Source organism: Symsagittifera roscoffensis, chromosome 4, assembly GCF_963678635.1.
Source record: "Symsagittifera roscoffensis chromosome 4, txSymRosc1.1, whole genome shotgun sequence".
Classification (NCBI taxonomy): domain Eukaryota; kingdom Metazoa; phylum Xenacoelomorpha; order Acoela; family Convolutidae; genus Symsagittifera; species Symsagittifera roscoffensis.
This window is the reverse complement of record NC_087065.1, coordinates 70,110,203-70,134,317: the sequence shown is the minus strand read 5'-3', so window position 1 is coordinate 70,134,317 and position 24,115 is coordinate 70,110,203. Positions and strand designations below refer to the sequence as shown.

Genomic DNA, 24,115 nt, shown 5'->3' with positions numbered 1-24,115 from the left:
TCTTTTAGAGATGTTCGTGTTTTTTATTTATGGTGTATTTGGTTAACAATTTCTTTTTGTTGATCTAATTTTGCATTTTTATGGGCGTTTGCTGTAAACATTATTGGAGTACGTGGTTTTTGATTGAATATCATTTCTTACGGTGACATTCCTAATGTTGTTGTGATTTGTGAATTATATGAGAGTGGAAAAAATTTTACATCTGCTGACCATTCAGTATATCGGGTATCATTTCCATTAATGATACATCTGAGGTATTCTTGTAAAGAACGGTTCATACTTTCGACTAATCCATTTGTCCAAAGTGCATGAGATGTACGTGGTTTATGTTTAATGTTACATAAGGCGCATCATGTGATGATTTCTTTATTAATAAACTCAGTGCCATTGTCTGCGACTAAAATTTCGGGTAAAACAAATTTAGCTATCCAGTGTTCGTAGAGTATTGTATATGCATAATAAGCTTTACAATGGGGCACTGGGTTAAGTGCTACATAATGTGTAAATGCATGAACAATTACCATTATATGAGTTTCCTTCTGAGGTTGGTGAAATTGGTCCTTTTGTGTCAATTGATATTCTGTGATTAAAATAAAGTCCTGTAAAATCTTTTTTTTTCTGTGAGTTGTTTTCGATTTCGATAGGGTTTAATTAATTGGCATTTTATACAATCGTTGCATAATACTTTTATCCAAATTGGTCTCTTAGGGAAGTAAAATTTTTGTATAAAATTAGTATATTTGTTTTTTTTTCTGATCCGGAATGTCCTTTTGTCTTTAAGGTATGGGAAGTGCTGAATGCGATTGAAATCATACTTAAAGGTACACATGATACTTTAAAATCAAGTGTTTGATACTCTAAAGTGTCTGTATTTTCATTTATGGTGGTGTTTTGAAATTTTCTGAAGTATCTGATGTTTTGTTTCCTAAGATTGTGGTATCAACTTTTGTTGGTTTGGTTTTATATTTGTGCCATAATTTGAGTTGTCTAATGACGGGATCAAGGTTTTGGTATTTCTGTACTAATTCTAGTGTGATTTTTCTGTTGCTGGTAGAAAAATGTTTTCTACTTTGATTTTTGATAGGGTATTGTATCAAGTAGGTCATGAAGATTAAAAACGTGTATTTTTGTGTATTTTGAATCATTTGGTAACGGTCCTGATCAATTTATTGTATCAGTTAGATTTTCCTTTTCTATTAAGGGAAATGGGTCCTTTTTATGTGGTTGCTGTTTAATTCTTTTTTGTTCAGTATTATTTTTGATCCAATGTGAATAGCCTATCGGCTTGAATGTAGATGTTCTTAATAAATCAATTTCATAATGGTTGTTTTGAAAATCTAAATAGAGTAGAAAAAGTTGCAGTTAGTTAATTTGTGATTGTTCTACGTCAGATTTTACTGCATGTTTACATTCTAATCGATGTGATGTTTCATCTTTGGCGGGACAAAATTTTATATTTTGTGGTATTTCAACTGTTGTTTTTCTTGTTAATAGTTCAAGTGGTGTATTTCTACTAAGAGTATCAGTTAGTGCAAGGTTATTTCCTGCTGTCCATACTATGTGTAAGTTTGGAAATTTATTTAAAATTAATTGAAATCTATAAGTTCGATGGTTTGGATTTGATTTTTGTGTAAAAACAAACACGATAGGTTTATGGTCTGTAAACAAAACTGTTGGATGTTTGGATCCAAGTATCAAAAATTCATATTCCGCTAAGGTGTGTGTAATAGCTGCGCACTCTCTCATAAGGGTAGAGAGTCGTAACTCAGCTTGTGTAAATAGGCGAGAGTTTGCTGATATAAAATTCATTTTATTTGTTCCATTGCGGGATTGTAATAATGCTGCTCCGATGCCAAATTTTGAAACATCGCACATTGCATAAAATGGTTGATTTGGATTTGGGATTGTGTTTAAAATTTGTTCAGTGAGAAGTTTTGTTGATTTCTTCAAATCGTGTTTGATGTTCTGTTGTCCATTCAAAGTTATTTTGTCGTCTAAGAATGTTATAGAATGGTCTTAAGTACAATTGCATTTTATATACGTATTTACTTAGACATTTAACATTCCAAGGGTTTCTATTATATTAGTTTAAAATATTGTAAAAAATTTAAGAAGATTTGAAAATTTTACTAAAAGGTTTGAAAAAATTTATTTGAATTTAACGACTGTTGTTGAGAGAAGCATTTAAGAAGTGATTTGGTTTGTCGAATCTTTTTCAATTTTTTGGGGCTAAATTCGAGTGCGGTCGGATTATCTATTGATTTTATGACAAGTGGGTTGGCTTTTGTCCAGAGTTGTTGAGGGGTTCTTTTGAGGTGTCGGGGAGATCTTTGTAGTTTTGTTTTTATTTATGGAATAATTAGGAGTATCCAACAAAAATTCGTATTTTAGGCTAATTGATCATGTGCTCTTTAAACTTTAAGCTAATTTAAAAATTTAGCTTGAGTGTTTTGTGATTGCTAAGTTGGGAAAACTTTCTTGATCTTTTTACTGCTTGATAGGAGAGGGTTGTAAAATTGAGATTATGTTTATTTTAGATGTAATTTTGAGGCCGTTCGCTTTTTTTTGAACTGGATGTCTTGAAGTTATAGTTATAGATAAGTTTAGAGGTTAATATGTGTCGGCTAATAAAGTCGGATTGCTATAAATAAAGTGTCGGGATGATTCTATTGGCTGATTTTGAACTAAATCTGCTCGACTGTTTTTCAGCATGTTATTTTGAAAATGTGTTTTGTTCAAAATAATTAAAAGAAGATGATGGAAAATGACAATGAAAGTTATTTTTTAAATTCAACTTTTTTCAATATTTTAGATTGTGGAATGAAGGTTTTATAATTTTTTCGTGGTTGACTTCTGAGTCGTGATGATTCTCTATTTTCAGATTTTTCTTTTTGATCTTGTAGTAGAATTTTTTTTGTCATTTTTCTATTTTTTCTTTCTTTTAGAGATGTTCGTGTTTTTTATTTATGGTGTATTTGGTTAACAATTTCTTTTTGTTGATCTAATTTTGCATTTTTATGGGCGTTTGCTGTAAACATTATTGGAGTACGTGGTTTTTGATTGAATATCATTTCTTACGGTGACATTCCTAATGTTGTTGTGATTTGTGAATTATATGAGAGTGGAAAAAATTTTACATCTGCTGACCATTCAGTATATCGGGTATCATTTCCATTAATGATACATCTGAGGTATTCTTGTAAAGAACGGTTCATACTTTCGACTAATCCATTTGTCCAAAGTGCATGAGATGTACGTGGTTTATGTTTAATGTTACATAAGGCGCATCATGTGATGATTTCTTTATTAATAAACTCAGTGCCATTGTCTGCGACTAAAATTTCGGGTAAAACAAATTTAGCTATCCAGTGTTCGTAGAGTATTGTATATGCATAATAAGCTTTACAATGGGGCACTGGGTTAAGTGCTACATAATGTGTAAATGCATGAACAATTACCATTATATGAGTTTCCTTCTGAGGTTGGTGAAATTGGTCCTTTTGTGTCAATTGATATTCTGTGATTAAAATAAAGTCCTGTAAAATCTTTTTTTTTCTGTGAGTTGTTTTCGATTTCGATAGGGTTTAATTAATTGGCATTTTATACAATCGTTGCATAATACTTTTATCCAAATTGGTCTCTTAGGGAAGTAAAATTTTTGTATAAAATTAGTATATTTGTTTTTTTTCTGATCCGGAATGTCCTTTTGTCTTTAAGGTATGGGAAGTGCTGAATGCGATTGAAATCATACTTAAAGGTACACATGATACTTTAAAATCAAGTGTTTGATACTCTAAAGTGTCTGTATTTTCATTTATGGTGGTGTTTTGAAATTTTCTGAAGTATCTGATGTTTTGTTTCCTAAGATTGTGGTATCAGCTTTTGTTGGTTTGGTTTTATATTTGTGCCATAATTTGAGTTGTCTAATGACGGGATCAAGGTTTTGGTATTTCTGTACTAATTCTAGTGTGATTTTTCTGTTGCTGGTAGAAAAATGTTTTCTACTTTGATTTTTGATAGGGTATTGTATCAAGTAGGTCATGAAGATTAAAAACGTGTATTTTTGTGTATTTTGAATCATTTGGTAACGGTCCTGATCAATTTATTGTATCAGTTAGATTTTCCTTTTCTATTAAGGGAAATGGGTCCTTTTTATGTGGTTGCTGTTTAATTCTTTTTTGTTCAGTATTATTTTTGATCCAATGTGAATAGCCTATCGGCTTGAATGTAGATGTGCTTAATAAATCAATTTCATAATGTTTGTTTTGAAAATCTAAATAGAGTAGAAAAAGTTGCAGTTAGTTAATTTGTGATTGTTCTACGTCAGATTTTACTGCATGTTTACATTCTAATCGATGTGATGTTTCATCTTTGTCGGGACAAAATTTTATATTTTGTGGTATTTCAACTGTTGTTTTTCTTGTTAATAGTTCAAGTGGTGTATTTCTACTAAGAGTATCAGTTAGTGCAAGGTTATTTCCTGCTGTCCATACTATGTGTAAGTTTGGAAATTTATTTAAAATTAATTGAAATCTATAAATTCGATGGTTTGGATTTGATTTTTGTGTAAAAACAAACACGATAGGTTTATGGTCTGTAAACAAAACTGTTGGATGTTTGGATCCAAGTATCAAAAATTCATATTCCGCTAAGGTGTGTGTAATAGCTGCGCACTCTCTCATAAGGGTAGAGAGTCGTAACTCAGCTTGTGTAAATAGGCGAGAGTTTGCTGATATAAAATTCATTTTATTTGTTCCATTGCGGGATTGTAATAATGCTGCTCCGATGCCAAATTTTGAAGCATCGCACATTGCATAAAATGGTTGATTTGGATTTGGGATTGTGTTTAAAATTTGTTCAGTGAGAAGTTTTGTTGATTTCTTCAAATCGTGTTTGATGTTCTGTTGTCCATTCAAAGTTATTTTGTCGTCTAAGAATGTTATAGAATGGTCTTAAGTACAATTGCATTTTATATACGTATTTACTTAGAAATTTAACATTCCAAGGAACTCTTGGATTTTTTTTTCTATTTGTTGATGGTTGGAGTTTTTGAATTGAATCAATTCGTGATTTCAGTGGGGTTATAGTGTCTTTTTCTATGATGTGTCCAAGAAATTTTACGCGTGTTAAGAAAAAATGTGATTTATCTGGGTCTGCTTTCATGTTATAGTTCTTTAAAATTTGATGATATTTTATTAGAACTATGAACATTTCATCTTTTGTTTGTGATTTCATAAAAACATCGTCTGAATATGTGATTGAATTTTTACTAAGTTAGAGTGGTCTAAAGATTTTACTCAAGAAGGCTGACAAAGCTGCTGGTCCTATGGATATGCCATAGAACAATCTATTAAACTCGTATTGTTGATTTTCAAAAACGAATTGTGTTAATCGTCGTGACTGTTCATCTAGTGGCATTTAGTTATATGCACTATTCATGTCAGCGGTTGTGAAATATTTACCGTTCAATTTTGTGAAACTTACTTGAATTGGTTTTATTGGCCAATTACATTTGGATTAATCAATTAGTGAATTGAGGTATCTAGCATCTGGAATTATTTTTAATGATTCTCCTTTGGCGAGGATAATAACAAGCTTAATAAAGGCGTTTCCTTTCGGTTGTTCTTCTTTATTTACTGGAGATATAATTTCGTATTGTTCTAGAATGTCAAGTTGTCTATTGACTTTGTCATGTAAATGAATTACTACTTTACTTGCTCTTTGTTTTTTGAAAACTGCGTCAGGTTTCAAAGGTAAATGTAGTGGTGAAGTTATTTTTCCAACGACAAGTTTAAATATTGCATAAACTGTTGGATATCTGAAAAATAAATCGGCTAATTTTTCAAATTCATTCTGTGTTAATTGAGAGTATTGAAAATTGAACATTGTCAAGAATTTTTGTTGTTGTTCTGTATAGTATGATATTTTGAATGTTGGTTTAAAATAAGGTGTTTTTGTGAAATAGAATGTGTTCCTTTTTTCAATACTTATTATAATATTTACTGATAATTCATCATCGAGGATTGTTGATTGACATATATCTAGTAGTTGTAATATATTATTTACTGAGTATGCTACTTGTTTTGTGGGGGAAAGTGTTGCATTAGTTTCACAATATCCTAAGAGTCCTAAGGGTAAGGTGATTTTTTTATGGTGCATTATTATACACGTGTAGAGAATTATTATCGGACTTTGAGTTTTTCATGTATTTTATGGATGACATTGTTACTCTAAAAAATTTTTGAATTGGTTTTAATTCAAAATCTGACATATAGAGAAAATGTCTATTTTGATTTTTGTCGTACTGGTGAACTTGGAAGAATGTTAAAGCGGCGTTTTGCATTTTTGTATAATTATTTTTTATATTAATTTAAATATCTAATATATTAATAGTTGGTATATACTTTGTGATGAATGGAATTCCAATAATATTGTGTTTTATAACTGTAATATGGATTATTTGCTTAAATGGTTTATTGAGAAGTTTATTTTGTTCCATTGTTTTAGTGGGAACAAGGAAAAGTTGAATTTTTCCATATTTTGTTAGGGTTGAGCCTTGTGCCGTTGCTAGTCAACTTTTTCTTTTTATGGGTGTTAGTCTTGAGTTAGGATTTTGATTTCAATCCAAGTTGAAATATTGATGATATTTGATTCTGCTCCAGAGTCTATTAAAAAATCTATTTCAAGGTCTGGTGGTTGAAAGTCTTTTACTTTTTGGACTTTCTAAAAGAAAGGGGTTTATCCAAATTTTTTCTTTTGGTCGTTCTTTTGAAGTATTCTGGTAAATGTGATTTGTACTAGAACATGGTGTTTGTTCTTTTTCAGATTGCTGTGATGTTGTTACTTCAATTACTATTTATTGGTATGTTATGATTTCTAGGTCTAGTGTGATAATCTAAAAGTAATTTCAAATGATTTTCGTAAATTTGTGAATGAAAAGGTTATTCGTATGTAACAGTTTCATAATCATTTTCAACTTTTATCATGTTGATAATTAGTGTGTTTTCTATATCACTTTCACTTTCTGTGAATTCACAATTAATGTGATTTAATTGTAACTCAGTAGTTTCTGTGTTATCAATACCAGGGGGTCAGAATTTGTTTCATCAGTTGTTTGTACTTTTTTTATTGTCTCTGATGTTTTGGTGTATTACTTCTATGTTTGTTTTGAGAGTCTGGATAACGTGTGTTATTCCTATGAGGTGATTGAGGGTAGTTTCCTTGTTTATTGTTATAGTTTCGATTCCTATGTTGTGAACTTTCTCGTGATCTAATTTCATAATTGTTATAATTAAATCTTTGGTGATTTGATCGATTGTTCGAATCATCTCGTGATCGATTGTTATATTGTTGATTGCGATTATTTGAATAATTTCTGTTCCTATTGTTGGAATAATTAGATGTCTACTGTATGATGAGTTTCTTGATCTGTCATTTGAATAGTGTCTAATCCTAGGATATGAATGGGAACTGGTATCAAACGAGTAATTCTGTTTGTTTGAGTTTGATCGTGAACAATTATTCCGATAATGGGTTTCTCTACTGTGTGATCGACTATATCGATTTTGTGAGGAATTTCGTGAATTTCTACTATCTGGTGATCTACCTCTGTAGTTAGAGTTATAAGGTGAATGATTTCTTGAATGATTTGAGCTATAGTGGTTTTCCAGAGCCATTGATACTATGAATCTTTTTTCATGTATTGATAGAATTTGGTTCTTTGTAGTTTTGTGGTTTATTTTGATTGTCTTGCTGTTTTTGTCCGCATTCAGCAATACTGTGTCCGTATCTTCGGCAACAGTTACATCATTTTTTAAATGATGGTTTACCTTTAACACTTGGGTTTTTCTCATAAATATTCAAAATTTCAGTGATTTTTTCGGATAAATCTGTATCTGAATTATGTATATTATTTATTTGTGTTGTAGTTGTTCGAATATTATTAATGTACTGTAATTTGAGATTTTCCGTTTCTTCTAGTTTCATAGTGATCTCTGCTTGTTCTAGTTTATCTACTAGTTTTCTGAAATCTAGATCTGTTTCTCGAATTGAGGAAGGATGATATGCTCTCTTTTTTATAGCTATTTTCCTTAATTGAGGTGTTAAAGTCATCATTAAAATTTCTATCATTTTTGTGTTTTTGTAATCAGGTGTATTAAGTGATGCTTTTCGAACTAGTGTTTCGATTCGTACTGCTAATTGTTTAATTGTTTCATTTGTTAATCTGCGGATTTCGTTGCATAAAATTCTTTGATATTGTTTGTTTCTTTCAGAATCAAACACTTTTGAAAATTCTTGTGTGAATCTTTTCCCCTCTGATTTTATTTCTATGGGTAATACTGAAAACGATATTTGAGCTGCGCCATCTAGGGTTGTTTGTATTAATGCTCTGCGTCTATATATCAAATTTTGATGGAGTGGCGTATTAATTGGTTCGGGTCCTATATTTAAACTTAAATTTGCTGTTACTGCATTTAGATAATCTTCTACAGAATATTCAGGGTCTGTTCCTGTGAATACCATTAATGGTTTATTCGATGTTACTGATGATCCACCCATAAGTTATGTTCTCTTTTTAATTGCAATGTTTCGTAATTGAGGTGTTAGAGTCATCATTAAAATTTCTGTCATTTTTATGTTTTTTATAATCATGAGTATTTAGTGAACATGCTTTTCGGACTAGTGTTTCGATCTTTACTGCTAGTTGTTTGATCGTTTGATTTGGTAGTCTACGAATTTCTTTGCATAAAAGTCTTTGATGTTGTTTGTTCTTTTCTGAATCAAACACTTTTGAAAATTCTTCTGTGAATCTTTTCCAATCTGATTTTATTTCTATAGGTAAAACTGAAAACCGTTTTCGAGCTGCGCCATCAAGTGTGGTTTGTATTAACGCTGTGCGTTTATGTAACCAATTTTGGTAAAGTGGCGTATTTATGGTTTCAGGTCCAATGTTTAAAATTAAATTTGCTGTGACTGCATTTAAATAATCTTCTACAGAAAATTCAGGACCTGTGACGGTGAATACCATCAATGGCTCGTTTGATTGTATTGATGATCCACCCATGAGGTATAGATTCATAGTCATCTGTAATGATTCTGCGGCATTTGGCATTTGTGAAAAATTTGTAAGTTGACTTTTTGTGATTTCGTGTTGTTGTAAATAATAGGGTAGTGGGATTTCGTTTTGCATTTGTGTTGGTTGATAATAATCTGTGTTTACTGGGTTTTGCCTTTGTATTGGTTGATTGGATTGTGTATCGGTTGGGTTTTGCGTTTGCAAGGGTTGGTGATTTTGTGTATTAGCTAGGTTTTGTGAGTAAAAATTTGTATTTTGGGATGCTTGATTTGGTCGTGGTGATTTCACACGGTATTTTTGTGTTTATGGTGCAAAAATATCTGGTTGATAATAGTCATCTTCATCTGATGATAAATATTTACATGTAAAATAAGGTATTTTGCGTGTACCTTGGTTTTGTTCATTATTTTTTTTCTGTTGAAAAAATGGATAATTTTCACTTTGGTCTGGTGAAATGCGTGGATAGTCATGAGAATTGACTGAGGTTGTTGTTGGTTGTCGAAAAGGTTGTCTTTGAGAAATTAAATAATTTTAGGTATTTGGGCGAAAACATTTTGATGTTTGTGTTCTAAATACAGAGTTATAATTGTGTTCTGCAAAAATATTTCCAGTGAATGTTCTTTGTTTTTGTATTGGTTTGATCATAGGTTTAAATGGTTAGTAGCTCACATGTGGGTATCTTGGTTCGATGGTGGGTTTAACTGTAGATTGTAATGTTACCTGTGGTATGGTTGGATTTTTTGGTCTTGGAGTTGTAAGATTTGGATGTATTGGTGAGATACTTTGTTGTGTTGTTGTTACTTCTGTTGTAACTACTTCTTCAATTGCGAAATGTGATGATGTTTGAATATCTTGTTGTGTGAGGTTCCTAGTACCATTTAGTTTTTCTTGTTGTATGACAGTTGAATTTAAACTATTATTTCCTGTTCTATCGGGTAGAAATGAATTGTAGTTTAAAGGTGTTGCATCATTTGTGAGTGAATATACCTTAACAAAATCTTTGTTAATGGAAATTGTGCCAATGGCTTGACTTGAAATATCTGTTGATATGCTAAGGAATAATGGATGAGACCATTCAGATTCCCAAATATAATCTGATTCTTCTGCCAAAACTGTATCATCTGTTGAATTTTGGGGTCTGAAATTCTTCCTCGCTTGTGATATTAAATCAAAGTTATGTGTGAAATAATCTATGATAAACCATGCTAAGATTTTTTGTAAATCGTGTTTATCGTTTTGTGCAACGTCATTACTGGTTAAATTTTCACGGATTGTCTTTAAATATTCGGAAAATTTTGTGATTTCATGTCTTACAGTTGTATGTTTTGATGTTTGAACTGGTGAAGTTCCTTGAGATTCTGGTTTTTCTAATATAGATAAATAGCTATAAATTATTCGAAACACTTCATTATTTACTAATGAAGTGTTTCGAATAATTTATAGCTTTTTATCTATATTAGAAAAACCAGAATCTCAAGGAACTTCACCAGTTCAAACATAAATTATTCGAAACACTTCATTAGTAAATAATGAATTTGCTCATTGTGAATAACTTTGAAAATTCTATATCTACGTCGTCTGTTTGAAGTAGATACGTACCATGAAATTAACTTGGGGTCTGCATTTCTATGGTATAGATTACATACTATTGTGTTAGGTTTTATATTCCTTTGAGATTGGTCGACAATTTGTCTTTGATTTTTACTTCTGGAAATTCTGCTGTGTATGGAGTAACTCCTCTTTCAAATAAAAGTGCTATTAAATTTTGACAAAATTTTGTTTGTCTTCTATCATCAGTTAGGGAAGTGATTATTATTGGGAGGATGGAGTTTTCATCTTCACTTTCTTCATTTTGACTCATTTTTTTGTGCTGCATGACTGTCATTTTGTAACTTTCAATGTGTTTTACTGGTTAATTCTAATTGAATAGTCGTACTGGTTTAATCTTGTATGTGTTTTTTATTCTTCGTTTGCCTTGTATTGATGAATGTGATGTGGTTTCTGGGTCAGAAAAATATAATGTATCATTAACTGGGTAATTCTTATTTATTGAGTCTTTTAATCCATAAAGTTCTTGTAAATGACTTGTTTCTGATTCGGAGAATGCGTTTCTTTGTTTTGAAAATCTTTTTCGTGTAATCTGTCTTTGTTTGCTTGAAATTTTTCGTTTAATTGTTTATCATTTGCTTTTAATATTTCCTGTTGACTGTCTGTGTGGAGTGATTACGAGATCAAATTTCTCGTTGTTTATTTCACAGTTGTTTAATATGATTGTTTGTTTATTTCCTAAATTGTCTAGTGACATAAGGTTTAGGATGACGGATGCAATATTTGAATTAGTGATTTTTAATGCATACACTATTAGTTCTTAAGATTTTTTCGGGTTAGCCCAACTTGGGCCGTATTGTTTAGGGTTGGAGAGAAAAGCATATATCGATTCCGAAGAATGATTGTTACTTTCTCGTGGCTAGTCTAAGTTAAGGTGTTAACTTACCTAATCTTACTTAGGGGTAATGATTGTGTTCAGTTCAAGGATTGGAGAGTAGTAAATCGATGCACAAGGTTCACGTATAAATAGAACACAAGTAGTGCGTTAGGTACTATTTTAAACTTACTAAGTTTAAGTGTTATCCTGGGTGAGGTAAGAGGGGGGGGGGGGGTGGTCAAGTGAAGGATGAATAACCTAAGTTCTTCACTGTTTATTCTAATTAGAATGGTTAGTGTGATTGAAAAACTTCTGTTAGTCCTGGGTCGTAGAAAGGGTTGGGTAGTGAATCGACGTTTGAGGTCGTTGGACACTATGCTAACTGTGTGGGGGGGATCAAAATTGTTCTATTTGATCCAAGGATAAGCCTTGATGATCAAGATTTAAATTAAGGATATAAAATTTAGTTGGGATAAAATTGAAATGAAGATCCAAGGAAAGCCTTGATGATATGTTTAGTTCAAAAGGTTTAATTTAGGTAAAAGTAAAAATTAGAATAGGCCTTTTTAGAATAATTTAAAGTTTAATTGATAGGTTTAGTTTTTGTTGATGTTAGTGATTTTATGATTTGCTTGTTATGTTTAGGTGATGAAGCTGAATTGAAGAAATGATTTGTATATTACTAACAATTTGTGTATTTTAACTAATTTTTTTTTAAATTTTAATAAATCTTTTCTGTAGATATCTTTTTCAAATTTACTGCAGATTAAATGAAACGACTAGTGATGTTTTTATGAGTCGTTAGTGTACAATAATAAATTTAGCGCCTGTAATTAGTGATGAAGATTTGTCTTCAACAATACTATGTCTGCAAATGAAAATCTAAATTCATTGCTATTAAAACTTTAAAGAAAAAAAATTTGTGTTGGCTTTTTCCGTACGACCATTGAACTTTTGGGAAAGTTCCGTTGCAGTCGTATATCATCTCTTGTCCGAGATCTTCTTCAAATATCGGGGAGTTGTCGTACTGTTCGGAATAGTGGCTTTGATCTATTGAGTCGTAGAGACATTTCAATTAAATTATTATCGTGTAACATTTTTGTGAATGTTTGTCTAAGTTTAATCTTTTTTTGCTTGCTTTTTTTGGTTAGATTTAAGCTATTTTATTCCTTAAGGTCTTATTCAAGACTTTTGGTCGCACCAGATGAGTTGGGATGTAGCTCTAACTCATATAGTAATTTCAGATAAGGTACACCGATTGCTCGTCACGCTATCTTATTTTTGGCCGGATAGATTCATGCAACTTCTTAGTCTAATACCGATCTTAATCTTACTCTTATATCTCTCAGTCTCAATAGATCTAGAGGATACTGGTTTGTTACGAGTTGGTCTCCTGGAAAAGGCAACTAAGCTGTAAGTTAAATTCAGAATGCTCTGGTGCTGAATCTACAAGTAGTTTCAGCACTTACAAATAAATGGGTTGTTAGTTAGATGGAGTATGATTTGTTAGTCTTCAGTATTTTAAAGGGATAAAATATCTAATTTATAACAAATAATAATATACAGTTTGGATCAGGTTCCAAAATATAACTCAAGCAAAAGTTTGGGTTTTAGTGCGTTATCAGACTCAAATTACATCACTTTGTATTTTTAATAGCATTTGGGGTATCAAAAAAGTACGTTAAAATGTTTGTATTTTCTCTTTTTTTTTCTATCGACTTCAAACGGCAGTTGAAATTTTCAGGGATTCGCCTTGAAACAAGTTGTCTTGTTATGAAAAAGATTGTACCTTACTACATATGAACTATTCTTTTACCGAACGGCTAACAGTAATCAACTTTTCTCTAGAGCTGCACGATAGGAATTTATCTATAGTAATCAACCGTTCTTTCCAGTTCGTTTCGAGTCCAGAACAGAACCTGGATACACGTTTGTTTGAAAGATTGAACTTATGCTAGGCTGCTTAAAGACATTTAATACAGAGTTTTTATTAAGTTGAAAACAAAGTTAGCTGCACTTTAGTTGAAAACAAAGTTAATTCTATCAGGAGGAAGCCTTGAATGATCCAACTGCCGTTTGAAGCCAATTAAACAATAAAAAAAGAAAACGGATCAAAAGCTTTTTTTTTCAATTACATTTTGAACTTCCGCAGATCCATTGTTTTAAGATCGATCAATTTAATTTTCAATGTTTTCTCTTATCACTAAAAAGATAAGGTGCGGCAAGTACATTTTTGAAAAATTTGATTAAAAACTACGTTTTGGGCTGTTTTCGAAAAGTTTGATCAAAAAGTCGTGTTTGTTGGCCTGCGCTGTAAGAGTAAATTGACTTAGAACATAACTTATAAAAAGTTTTGAGGACGCTCAACTAAAAATGGGTGCCGTCTAATAGTATTAAATGGGATAGGATGGCGTGGTCCAGAATCAGCACGCTACTGTAGAGGATATCTTAACAAAGTTGTAGGAATGTTAAACTTTTCAATGTTATTTTTCAAAGATTTGTTCAACGCTGTTATACACTAAACTAGTTTTGCCTTTTTTCCAAACAATCACCTGCAGCCCCAAAAATATTGTTGAAAAAGGGTAGAAGCATGGAGAACCAAGTCTGTAGAGCGAAACAAAAGCTGGTAAACTTTTCTACATTTTTTCAAAAAGCAACCGCTCGTAAAAAAACCAGCGCATGCCACTGATGCTGTTAAATAAAAATCAGTTTCTCTTATGAAAACAGATATTGGTAGCAATTTAAATAACTATTCTAAATATCTTTTTTTTTTGTAACACAAAATATTTCTGCTAGATGAAGAGTTATTTGAATAGAACAAAAACTTTAATATAGCTTTTTTTCTAAGTTATTTCATTTTTTGTCATACTTCTAGCCACTAGGTGATCGATCAACGATCGCCAAAACTGTGTTCGATCCCATTAAGCGACATCGGCTGTTGATGAGTATTAATTCTAAACGACCGGCGTCCATCTGCGTATTGCTTTACATCCGGGTACAATCTCTTGACGTCCGATTTGCGCAGTTTGACATAGCAAACCATTTTGAAGTCAGATTTTTTTCCTTTTTTGAACAACTGGTATCGGAGAGTACTTGTTTTTGTCGAAGGGTGGCAGTCGCTGACGTAGACCCCGTTGCCAAGATTTCCGGCAAACTGGTTCGGAGTTGAAGGCAGAAGTTGCTTTGAGTATTTGATGTGGATTTTTCCGTGATGTGTCGTATAGTGGTAATAAAAGTCCTAAAAAAACTGAGATTAAACTTTAACTTTGAAAATAAATTACTGTTTTTTTTATTAAACAAAACTGCCCTTTACTAAGAAGAGTCTACTATGCCAGAGTGTTTTGAAAGGTTATTTTGTCAGAGATAACTGAAAACACATAAATTCCGATGAACAAAATTGGTGAACAAAAGATTTCTGGCCTGAATTTTTTTGAAGTTTTTGAAAAAATTTCTTTCGCGCCTTCAGCACAGGGGACATTTTTCGAGAGATACTTTCAAAAAACCAAAATCTTACAAAAACAAAAGTAATAATAATCACAAGAACGTTATGTATCATGTGCTAGCTTGATTTACAATGTATTCAAGTTCATAAGGGTCTCCTGCATACTAAGGCAAGACATAGAGACCACGTATGCGACAGCAAGATCCTAGGTTTGAACCCGGCCAGGGCTGCTATTTTTTTAAACTAAAAACCTAAAAAAACGGTCGGTTTATTGTCGACCTATTGTATGTCTGTCAAATTTTTTGGCTTAGTTGCCATATAAAGGATTTTCCTGCGCCGTGCAATGTAATTGTAACTAAATTTTTTTTGTTTATTCTTGTAAACTGTGGATCTACTCTCTGTAATCGGCCTGAAGTGTTTCGGCTTATTTTTTTTCGCCTTGGTGACCTAAGTGTTTGTTGTTTGAAAAGAAAAAATTTTTTATGTTCTCATTTTGTTCGAAAGGAGTAAGTTATTAGAGTAAGTATTAGAAAACCAAAGTTTTAAACCTTGTAGCTCAAATTTCTTGACAACAAATATTTTTTGGCTCAACGGCGTTTACCCGTTTTTGTCGGCCTAGCTGCCAGTCTCTATTTGTTTTTAAGGCTATTTAAAGGCTAGCAATTGTGTAGATTTTTTAATTCTCAAAATTAACATTTTTGAGACAAACAATTGGATTTTCTGCGTTCATTTTTTTTCGTTTTTTTTCGACATTGTTTTTCGTTATAATTTATATCGCAATTACTTATGTCGGCAAGCTTGCAATGCTAATTTTTTATGTTCTCGCAAAAAGCGCGAGCTCCGCTGCGACTCTGTGCTTAAGTTAATTAACATACCGGGTCAATAATTTGATGACAACCAGATGATCGAAGTTCCATTTGAGCCATGTCATCTAAATATACATGATAAATGAAAACTATTACGGCTTGTCACTCAAAATTGTCTCGGCGTCAACCGACTTTACAGCCAAATTTTTATTCAGGGGATAAAACAAAAACAGAGGAAAAAATCATATTTTCAAGAAATTTGTCGGTTCAGAAAATTTAACGGAGCGTTCTGATAAAACAATAAAAGAAACTTACTTGAAATCAACTTATAATTGCCTATCCTTGCCTACCAACTTGAATTAAAACGTGATAAATATTACAATTAAAAAGTAATTAAATAATAAAAATTTGAATCTTCAAATGAGAAATGTCAAAATTATGCGAACTACTAAATGTTCATTTCAAATCTGCTATTTTTTTTTAGTTTGTTTTGAATTTTCTGCAACTTCTCTGCAGCTACTTTTTGCAAGTCTCTCTTTTGTTTTTCCTGTTGGTGGTATTCTCTAACAGGTCTGTTGTTTTGCAAAGTTTCGCTGTCACTTTTCGTTGCCCAAAGATAGGTTTGCAATCACAACATTCCATTTTGCATTGCCTAGAGATAGTTTCTTTTGCAATCAAAACATATGCTTCTACGTATATGTGTAAAGTAAATTAACTGCTCAAATAGTAATCCAAATTAGACATGCTAGCATTTTGCAATCTAAACAATTGGGTTGGTAAATGTCTAAGGTTAAAAACTGAATAAGGGCTTTGACTTTCAAATAAGAAACTAAATTTAAAATTTGAACCAAACAGATGGGTACGCCAATCGCCAATAGAGGCGTTTATAAAAACTCAAACATTAGACTACGATCAGTTTGAAAAACAAGATTTAAAAACGGGCTCTATAACGACCATTTCCTCCTCAATTGCAGTTGCCAAACATTTGCAAAGGGTCCCCCCTGGAGTACTATTTTACGGCAGTCAATTTTGATTGACTAACCACAAAACTTGACAAATTATTGCGCACCCTTATGTATTTAAGTTATGAACTTTTACTTGTACGTTATTTAGAGTGCATGTAAGCAAGAAAAAACATCCAAGACTTTACCCGGGTTGAACAAAAACGCTTATCATATACTTTTCATGCAATTCTATAAGTAGAGAGAATTGCATGAAAGGTCTACAATTTTCCTATACGGAAACTGTCTGCCCAGCATTTTTCCATGTACCAAAAAAAAAAATTTTTTCTTTTCAATTTCTTAAATTTTTTCGGTTGTGTTCATAACCGAACACAAGTGACAAAAAACGTGGTTACTCAAACGTAATGTAACCAAAGATTTGACCTTCTGTCATTTAAACGCATTGGAAAAGGCCTGAAAATTCATAATTCTGTCTTTCTCAAATAATTTAACGAAAGTATCAAACTTTTAAATTTTGGTAAACTGACTTTGAATTTATCAGTCAATGATCAAGGCATACATAAACAAGCCACTCAAAAGAAAGAGGAGATTTTAGCGTTTTTGAAAAAAGTATTAAGCGAAAAGGAAAAAATCCAAAATTAGTGTATCCAGGACTACGTTATGCACATAAAAAATTAAACTTTGCATGCAATTTTTTTTTGAAAATGTTTTTTTTTTAGTACAAAATTCGATTTAAGGTTGAAAAAAACTTTAGAAAAATTTTCGGGGCAATTTCCAAATTTTTTTTGTCGCCATCAAAAAAAATGCCATCATAAATGTTTCGTAAATGGAAATTGTGTGGTTTGCGTTTTTGTGACCAAAAGTTGTAAGTTTTTATAAAGTAAGATATACCGAATTTTATGCCAAAAGGAGAAAAGACTCTTCGAAATTTCGATGACACCATTTTGGCAAACGTTATGAAACTTGCAGGGCTAGCATTTTTTCATAGACTTAGTTTCTGGATTTGCATGATTAGCATTTTTGGTCTATGGAGTTCAACCGTGTTGTCTATATTATTTGTCAATATTGTCTATAAATTTGTCAATATTGTCTTTCAAACTTATATTCTCTGAGATCTAAGAAAAGTGAAAAGAAATCAATTAATAAGAATTGTTGTGGTCTAAAATATAATAATCAATGCGATCGTTTCCCATGTTGCACTCAAACAACAAAACGGAACAAAAATCTATTATAATCCATTGTTTTATTAATTTGAAAATTAATTATAATCCATTTAAAATCAATTAAAATAGATTTTCTTCCATTTTAATTTTGTTTTGCGTCATGCAATTATTTGCAAGAATAGAATTTCTGCATTTATCAAATTTCGGGGTTTGGGCAAATGCGGACGGATGGGGGGCAAAGTTAGGTGGGGGGTGTTAATTCGAGTAGATTCAGACTGCGAGTAGGCCATGAGTAACGCAAAAATGTTGCAAGTTTTGCAAATGATTTCGCAAAAAAATGTATAGATTATAATCCGTTATAATCAATTATAATGGTTTTTAATTGGATTATAAATCATTATAATGGGTTTTAATGGATCGTGTTTTTACGAAAATATTCGATTATAATTACAATATAATCAATTTTGTGGTCTAAATTTGCCACAAAAATGGATTATAATGACAACATTTTAGACAGCAATTTTCCATTATAATCGATTATTATCCATGCAACTCCGGTGCGGTAACCTGAGCCAACCCCCCTCCACCTGAATCACCACCCCACCCCACCCCATATCCGCCATTTTTGAAAGATTTTAGCCAGGATCATAATCGATTATATGGTCAGTATCTATGAAATTACAAAATAATCGATTATAATCCATAAAAATGAATTCTAATCCTTCTATGTTTTATGTCAATATAATCTTTTATAATCGATTATAACCGGTTATAATGGATTTTTTCGAGAAGTTATTCATGAAATTTACAAATTTTCTCAAAGTTATCTCAATTTCTGTTTAGTGCAGTTGTTAGGTTTTACGTTTCATAAAATGTTAGATTTCACAATAAAATGTATGTATTTTCATCACATCTCATCTTAACACTTCATTCTGCAGGGGGAAGGAGGGTATGGTTTAAACAGTGTTAGGGGGGATATTTAATGGTAGAAACCCCCTTCCCCCCAGTTTACTATAACCCCCCACCAGTTTACCACGAGTGCCGTTCGCCCCCCCCCCTTATGGTTGAATTCTGGGGAGGGGGTTTATGATTGACATTGTCGTTGACACATGGCATTTAGTAAAAGACATAAAAGCATACATTTTGCATTTTTCCTGCAAACTCTCTGCTAAAAAAAAAATCAATTTTAGTTCTAAAAATCAAACGTTTCATAATCGATTATGATGGATTATAATGGATTTTCATTATGAAAATAATCAATTAATTGTTTATTTTTATAACAAAAAACCATAACAATCCATCATAATCGATCATGAAACATTTTATTTTTAGAACTAAATTTGATTTGTTTTTTGCAGAAATTTTGCAATTTTTGCAGGAAATATGCAAAATGAATGCTTTTATGTATTTTACTAAATGCCATGTCTCAACGCCAATGTCAATCATAAACCCCCTCCCCAAATTATAACTATAAGGGGGGGGGGGGGTGAACGGCAATTGTGGTAAACTGATGGGGGGGTTAGAGTTTGGCACTGAAATTGATTATTTTGCCAAAATATTTCATCATAATTGTCAAAAAGTGCCGAAAAAATGGATTATAATCAATTATAATGGATTATTATTTTTCAAAAGTAATCCAAAGTTTTAACAAAATTTAAGAAAATTGTTATAAGTAAGAAAATTGAGATAATGAGTAACAAAAAATAAAATCAAAAATCAAAGGGTTGAAATTGAAGAAATTTGCATCTCAATAAAATGAAAAATAATCGATTATAATTGTTTTGCATTCGATTTTAATGCTTTTCAAATAAAAGCAATATAATCCATTTTTAATTATATTATAAAACCAGTTTTTTTTCTCAATTACAGACACTGACAAAAAACTCAAGTTTAATCGATTTTTATCTTTGGAACTGCAGTGCGGGGTTTTGTACATGTGTCCTCGATGAGTTTGGATCACTGAGACAAACCTGGTTCAAGACTACTATCTGAATCATCGCTGTTGCTGTACCAGTAGTCCGTGTAATGCGCCATTTTTGCCTCACAGACTAGATTTCTGTCCTGATTGAAATTGAAAATTTATTTGCTAGAAAGAAAATAACCTGAAGAAATACACGCAGAAATGAAGGAACAAACTCACGGCAGCATTATTTTATTAAAAACAAGAGACGCGTAGAAATCCACTGAATTAAAGCAACAAATGCATTTAAGATGGATTTCTGAGAAATGAATTTTATCTATTGTAAAATGTGTGCTTTCATTTTATGTTTACTATATGGTCTGACTTATTTAAACTGAAACTGTCTAGTTTTAGTTGCAGTTTCAGTTTCAGGTACGAATAAAGTCGAGTTTTGCTAATAAAGGTGTGCATTGAGACAATATTTTATATGGTCTAGGACTACAGGCCGACAGAACCTCAAACCGAAGGGATGTAAATTTATAAGCGTCAAAGCACTATTTTTTCATCTGTAAAACGTTGCCCGCACTCAAGTTTGATGCATAACAGCGATTCTATAATAATTTCTTTGACATCCTCCACATAAACTGAAATTAATCGACTATAGTTAATTAAAAATGGATTATAATATTTTTTTTACAAATCAATATCCATTTTAATCGACTAAAACCGATTATAACGGATCAATTAATTTTATTTCCGACGTTAGTCTGAAAGTTTTAATACGGCAATGTTTTCACAAATTGGCAGTTGACTTATCGCATGTTTTATTAGAGAGTTGCAACGTTTTGCTCGGAACTTTTCTTGTTCCGACTTTCGTAACAAACGTACCGATTTTTTGTGCTCGCTGTCACGGCTTGTCACTCAAACCAATCAAGACAACGTCAACGGATTTTACAGCCAATTTTTTTATTCAGAGGATAATACAAAATTGGAGAAAAAAATCGTATATTCAAAATGTTTGTTTGTCGGTTCAGAAAGTTTAACGGAGCGTTCTGATAATACAATAAAAGAAACTTACTTTAAGTCAACTTCTAATTGCCTTTCCTCACCATTTCAACTTGAAATAAAACGTGGTAAAATATTACAATAACAAAGTAATCAAATAAAAAAAAATTTTAATCTGCTAATGAGAAACGTAAAAATTATGCGAACTTCCAAATGTTCATTTCAAATTTGCTATTTTTGTTCTGGTTTTCTGCAACTTCACTGCAGATAATTTTTGCAAAGCTTTCTTTTTATTTTTTTTTTCAATTCAACACAACTGCTTTGCATGTCTTCTCGCAAAAACTGTAGCTTCTGGCTATTTGTGGGTGGTATTTCTTTGCTCAGTTTCAGTTTTGCCCATAAGTTGAGTCGCCTTATAGTCCCAATTTCTATAGCTTGTCGACATTCAAAAATAATCTTCTGTCATATTTGATGTTGCCTAAGGTTATAAGTGAAAATGGTATTTGACTTTTCAAATGAGGAACTGAATTTAAAATATGAACCAAATAAATGGGTAAGCCAATCGCCCACAGAGGCATTTATACTCGCGGTGGTTTTTTTTCTTCAGACAAACTTTGAATTTTTAAGCCATTTTTGACAAATTTTTTCTAAACCAATCAACAGGTATTTCACCTGTGATTATTTTTCGTAAAGTTATGGGGGTTTAAGTATTGCCACTTTGGCCAATTTGCGACAACTAAAGCGCGCTATAATTCGCGCTTCTAACGTGTCAACTGATCCTTCTTAGAAATGGTTGCAAGGGTTTGAAGGAAGCCTACTTGCAATAATTGACTTGTTACTAGGAGCAAAATTTATCAATTTGTACTTTATATGGCCAGTTGGGGGATGATTTTTACAAAAAATCTCAACTAAAAAAATCACTCTATTTTATTGCAATTACTTTTTTCTTGTACTTAATGCTCCATCAAAATTCAAAGGCAGTCGGAACGTGTAGGGTTTTGCTCTGATACGAGCAGTCTTCTCTTGTTTTCAATTTTTTTCACAAATTTTGTGTTCTATTTTTTCTAGTTTTTCTAATTTATTGCCAACTTCCATCCCTCATTCCTTTCTTAATTTGCATCCCTTGTTAAACCCCTTATAAGCCACCCCATCATGGGGGCTGATGATGAAAGTAACGCGCCCCCCCCCCCCCCCCCCCACCCAGTTTAACCCCCTCCCTCAATTTAACGTGAAACATGAGTGAAGAGATGAGGAAGGGGTGCGAGTAGGGGGATGGGTGTTGGATGGTGTGTGTGTGTGTGTGGAAGGGGGGGGGGGTTGGGGTCTAGAAGGATGTTTGGTAGTTGGGGGTAGTGTTAGGGTGTGGGGAGAGGTTGCGTCGAATAGGGGGTGTGTGGAATGGACTGTGGTGGGGGTGTGGAAAAAGGAATTGGCATGCTAAGTTGGCGGAAGGGAGTTATATGTGGATGAAAAAAATCATTAGGGTTTTAGTTTTGTAGATCGCTGCAAAAAACAAAGTAAAATTTCATTTTTGCAAAAAAAAAATCATTTATTTGGATTTATTGAATTCAAAAAATTTAAAGAATTTAAAAAATACAGTATAATCTTTTTTAATGGATTGAATATAAAGGATTTTTGAATTTTGAAAATAATCGATTGAAATTCCCTCAAAATCCTTTTTTATTGTTGGATGGGTCATAAAAATTGATTATATAGGTTATGTTTGGTTATTACAAACGCGATCAATGTAATTTTTTATCTGATGGTTATTTTTCAGTTAAAACTGTGCAGGTTATTTGAAACAAAATAGATTAGTTTTCCAAATTATTGTTATTTTTTGCTAATTCGGCTGAAAATTGTGAACAAAACATTTTGAAATGGTACTGAATTTCAAGAAGTTAAAATATTGATGTTTGAACAATAAATAAAAAGACCCAAAATTGGCTTGATGTCCCTAACTTTACAAATTGGATTGAAGTCCCGTCGGCTTGATGTCCGGCCTTCATTTTTCTTTGTAGTCTTCATCAATCAGATTGATTTATTATAGAAGATAAAGATAAAGTACAGATACAACAGTGCTATTTGAATGATACGAAATGCAAGACTTCTCATATATCAGTAAAAGGCACTTGATTTAATTTGTTTTATTTTGATTTGTAAATGGAGTTTATACGACCAAGTAGATTGCCTCAATTCAGTTTGAAACAATTTTGTATGCTGAGATATTTGTGGTGCAAAGTTTTGCGGAAAAAAGAAGTTTCTCAAACTTTGCAGTTGAAGCAAGAAACAACAAAAACACCTCTATCTTTGTAAAAAAAAAATGACCAAGTGAGCCATTTTAAACAAACTAAAATTCCATTAATTGCTCATGAAATTCTCCAAACAAGCCTTTGCTCAAAATAATAGCAGATGAGTAGTTAAATTACCAAGGAATAATATTTTTAGTATGATTTTTGTCAAGAAATGCTGTTAATCCCCCAACTAGAAATTTCGGCTTTTTATTTGTTCCGACCATTAAAAATGATAGACAAGTCGGTGTTCGTGTGCGTTTTTTTTCGTTTTCCATGCAAAATCAAGTACCACAATACCACAATTAATCATCAGAATGGTCGATTGATATATCATGTTGAAGCCTGTAGTTTGAACCAAAACAAAAAATTTTCAGAAAGTTTTCGCAGTGACGAGAAAACTGGTAGAACAATTCTGAGATAGTAGGAAACTATCATAGTAGGAAAAGCCGCAAACCTTAAGTTTTACTCAAAAGCTATATTTCAAGTTATTTTTAGCGCCATCTTGAGAATAAAAAACTTCAAAAAGATGAAAAGTTCCTCTAAAAAAGATTTAGAAACATTAGAATGATATTTTCTAAAATTTTAATGAGTTTTTTGCTCATATTTAGATACTTTCATCATACCACGCCCAAAAAACCTACACTTATTTTGTGAAACATTCTATATGGACAGCAACGGGTCTTGTTTCGATATGGCGCGACTGCAGTGATCACCATTAAGAAATGCGATTATTAATTTTCTGTGAAGTTCTTTGTTATTTAGCCGTTGAACTCAGTTTCAGCTGAATTGTCTGTGACTGAATAATCTGTAATTTTCTGCTGAATTGTTTGGTTTTTTGGCCGAAAATTCTGAATTTTGTATCGAGTAAACTGTTTTAGGATGAATTGTCTGGACGCGGTACAGACGGTGTATCGATTAGACACTACTACAGGAAAAAAAGACAGTTAAAATCTTAGTGCGTAATTTGACAATGATTAAGGACTTTTAAAGTGAGGCTGACTTATTAATCTCATTGGCAAAATAAAATAAAGGATTCCATCAAATT

At 32.0% G+C, this 24,115-nt stretch overlaps 1 protein-coding gene across 2 annotated transcripts; it reads right to left on the bottom strand.

Annotated features, from left to right (window-relative positions):
- Positions 1 to 14,304: 14,304 nt before the first annotated feature.
- LOC134845062 (uncharacterized) lies at positions 14,305 to 20,879 on the bottom strand. Of its 2 annotated transcripts, none has more exons than XM_063861905.1 (4): positions 20,853 to 20,879; positions 19,845 to 19,935; positions 15,819 to 15,874; positions 14,305 to 14,739 (listed from the first exon to the last, which is right to left on the bottom strand). In XM_063861905.1, exons 2-4 carry the CDS (start codon positions 19,906 to 19,908, stop codon positions 14,392 to 14,394), a joined length of 468 nt encoding a protein of 155 aa, XP_063717975.1. In that variant the 5' UTR covers positions 19,909 to 19,935; positions 20,853 to 20,879; the 3' UTR covers positions 14,305 to 14,391. The 2 variants fall into 2 exon arrangements, with proteins under 2 accessions (XP_063717975.1, XP_063717974.1); XM_063861904.1 differs by lacking the exon at positions 20,853 to 20,879 and adding an exon at positions 20,015 to 20,200.
- Between the last annotated feature and the right edge of the window lie 3,236 nt (positions 20,880 to 24,115).

Bases quoted from the DNA above. Each gene is read 5' to 3' on its own strand.
- LOC134845062 (XM_063861905.1), bottom strand. From the start codon at position 19,908: ATGGCGCATTACACGGACTACTGGTACAGCAACAGCGATGATTCAGAT. The intron at 15,875-19,844 runs GTTTGTCTCAGT...ATGTATATTTAG, and splicing joins AGATAGTAGTCTTGAACCAG to ATGACATGGCTCAAATGGAA. The intron at 14,740-15,818 runs GTATGTTAATTA...CAGTTTTTTTAG, and splicing joins GTCATCAAATTATTGACCCG to GACTTTTATTACCACTATAC.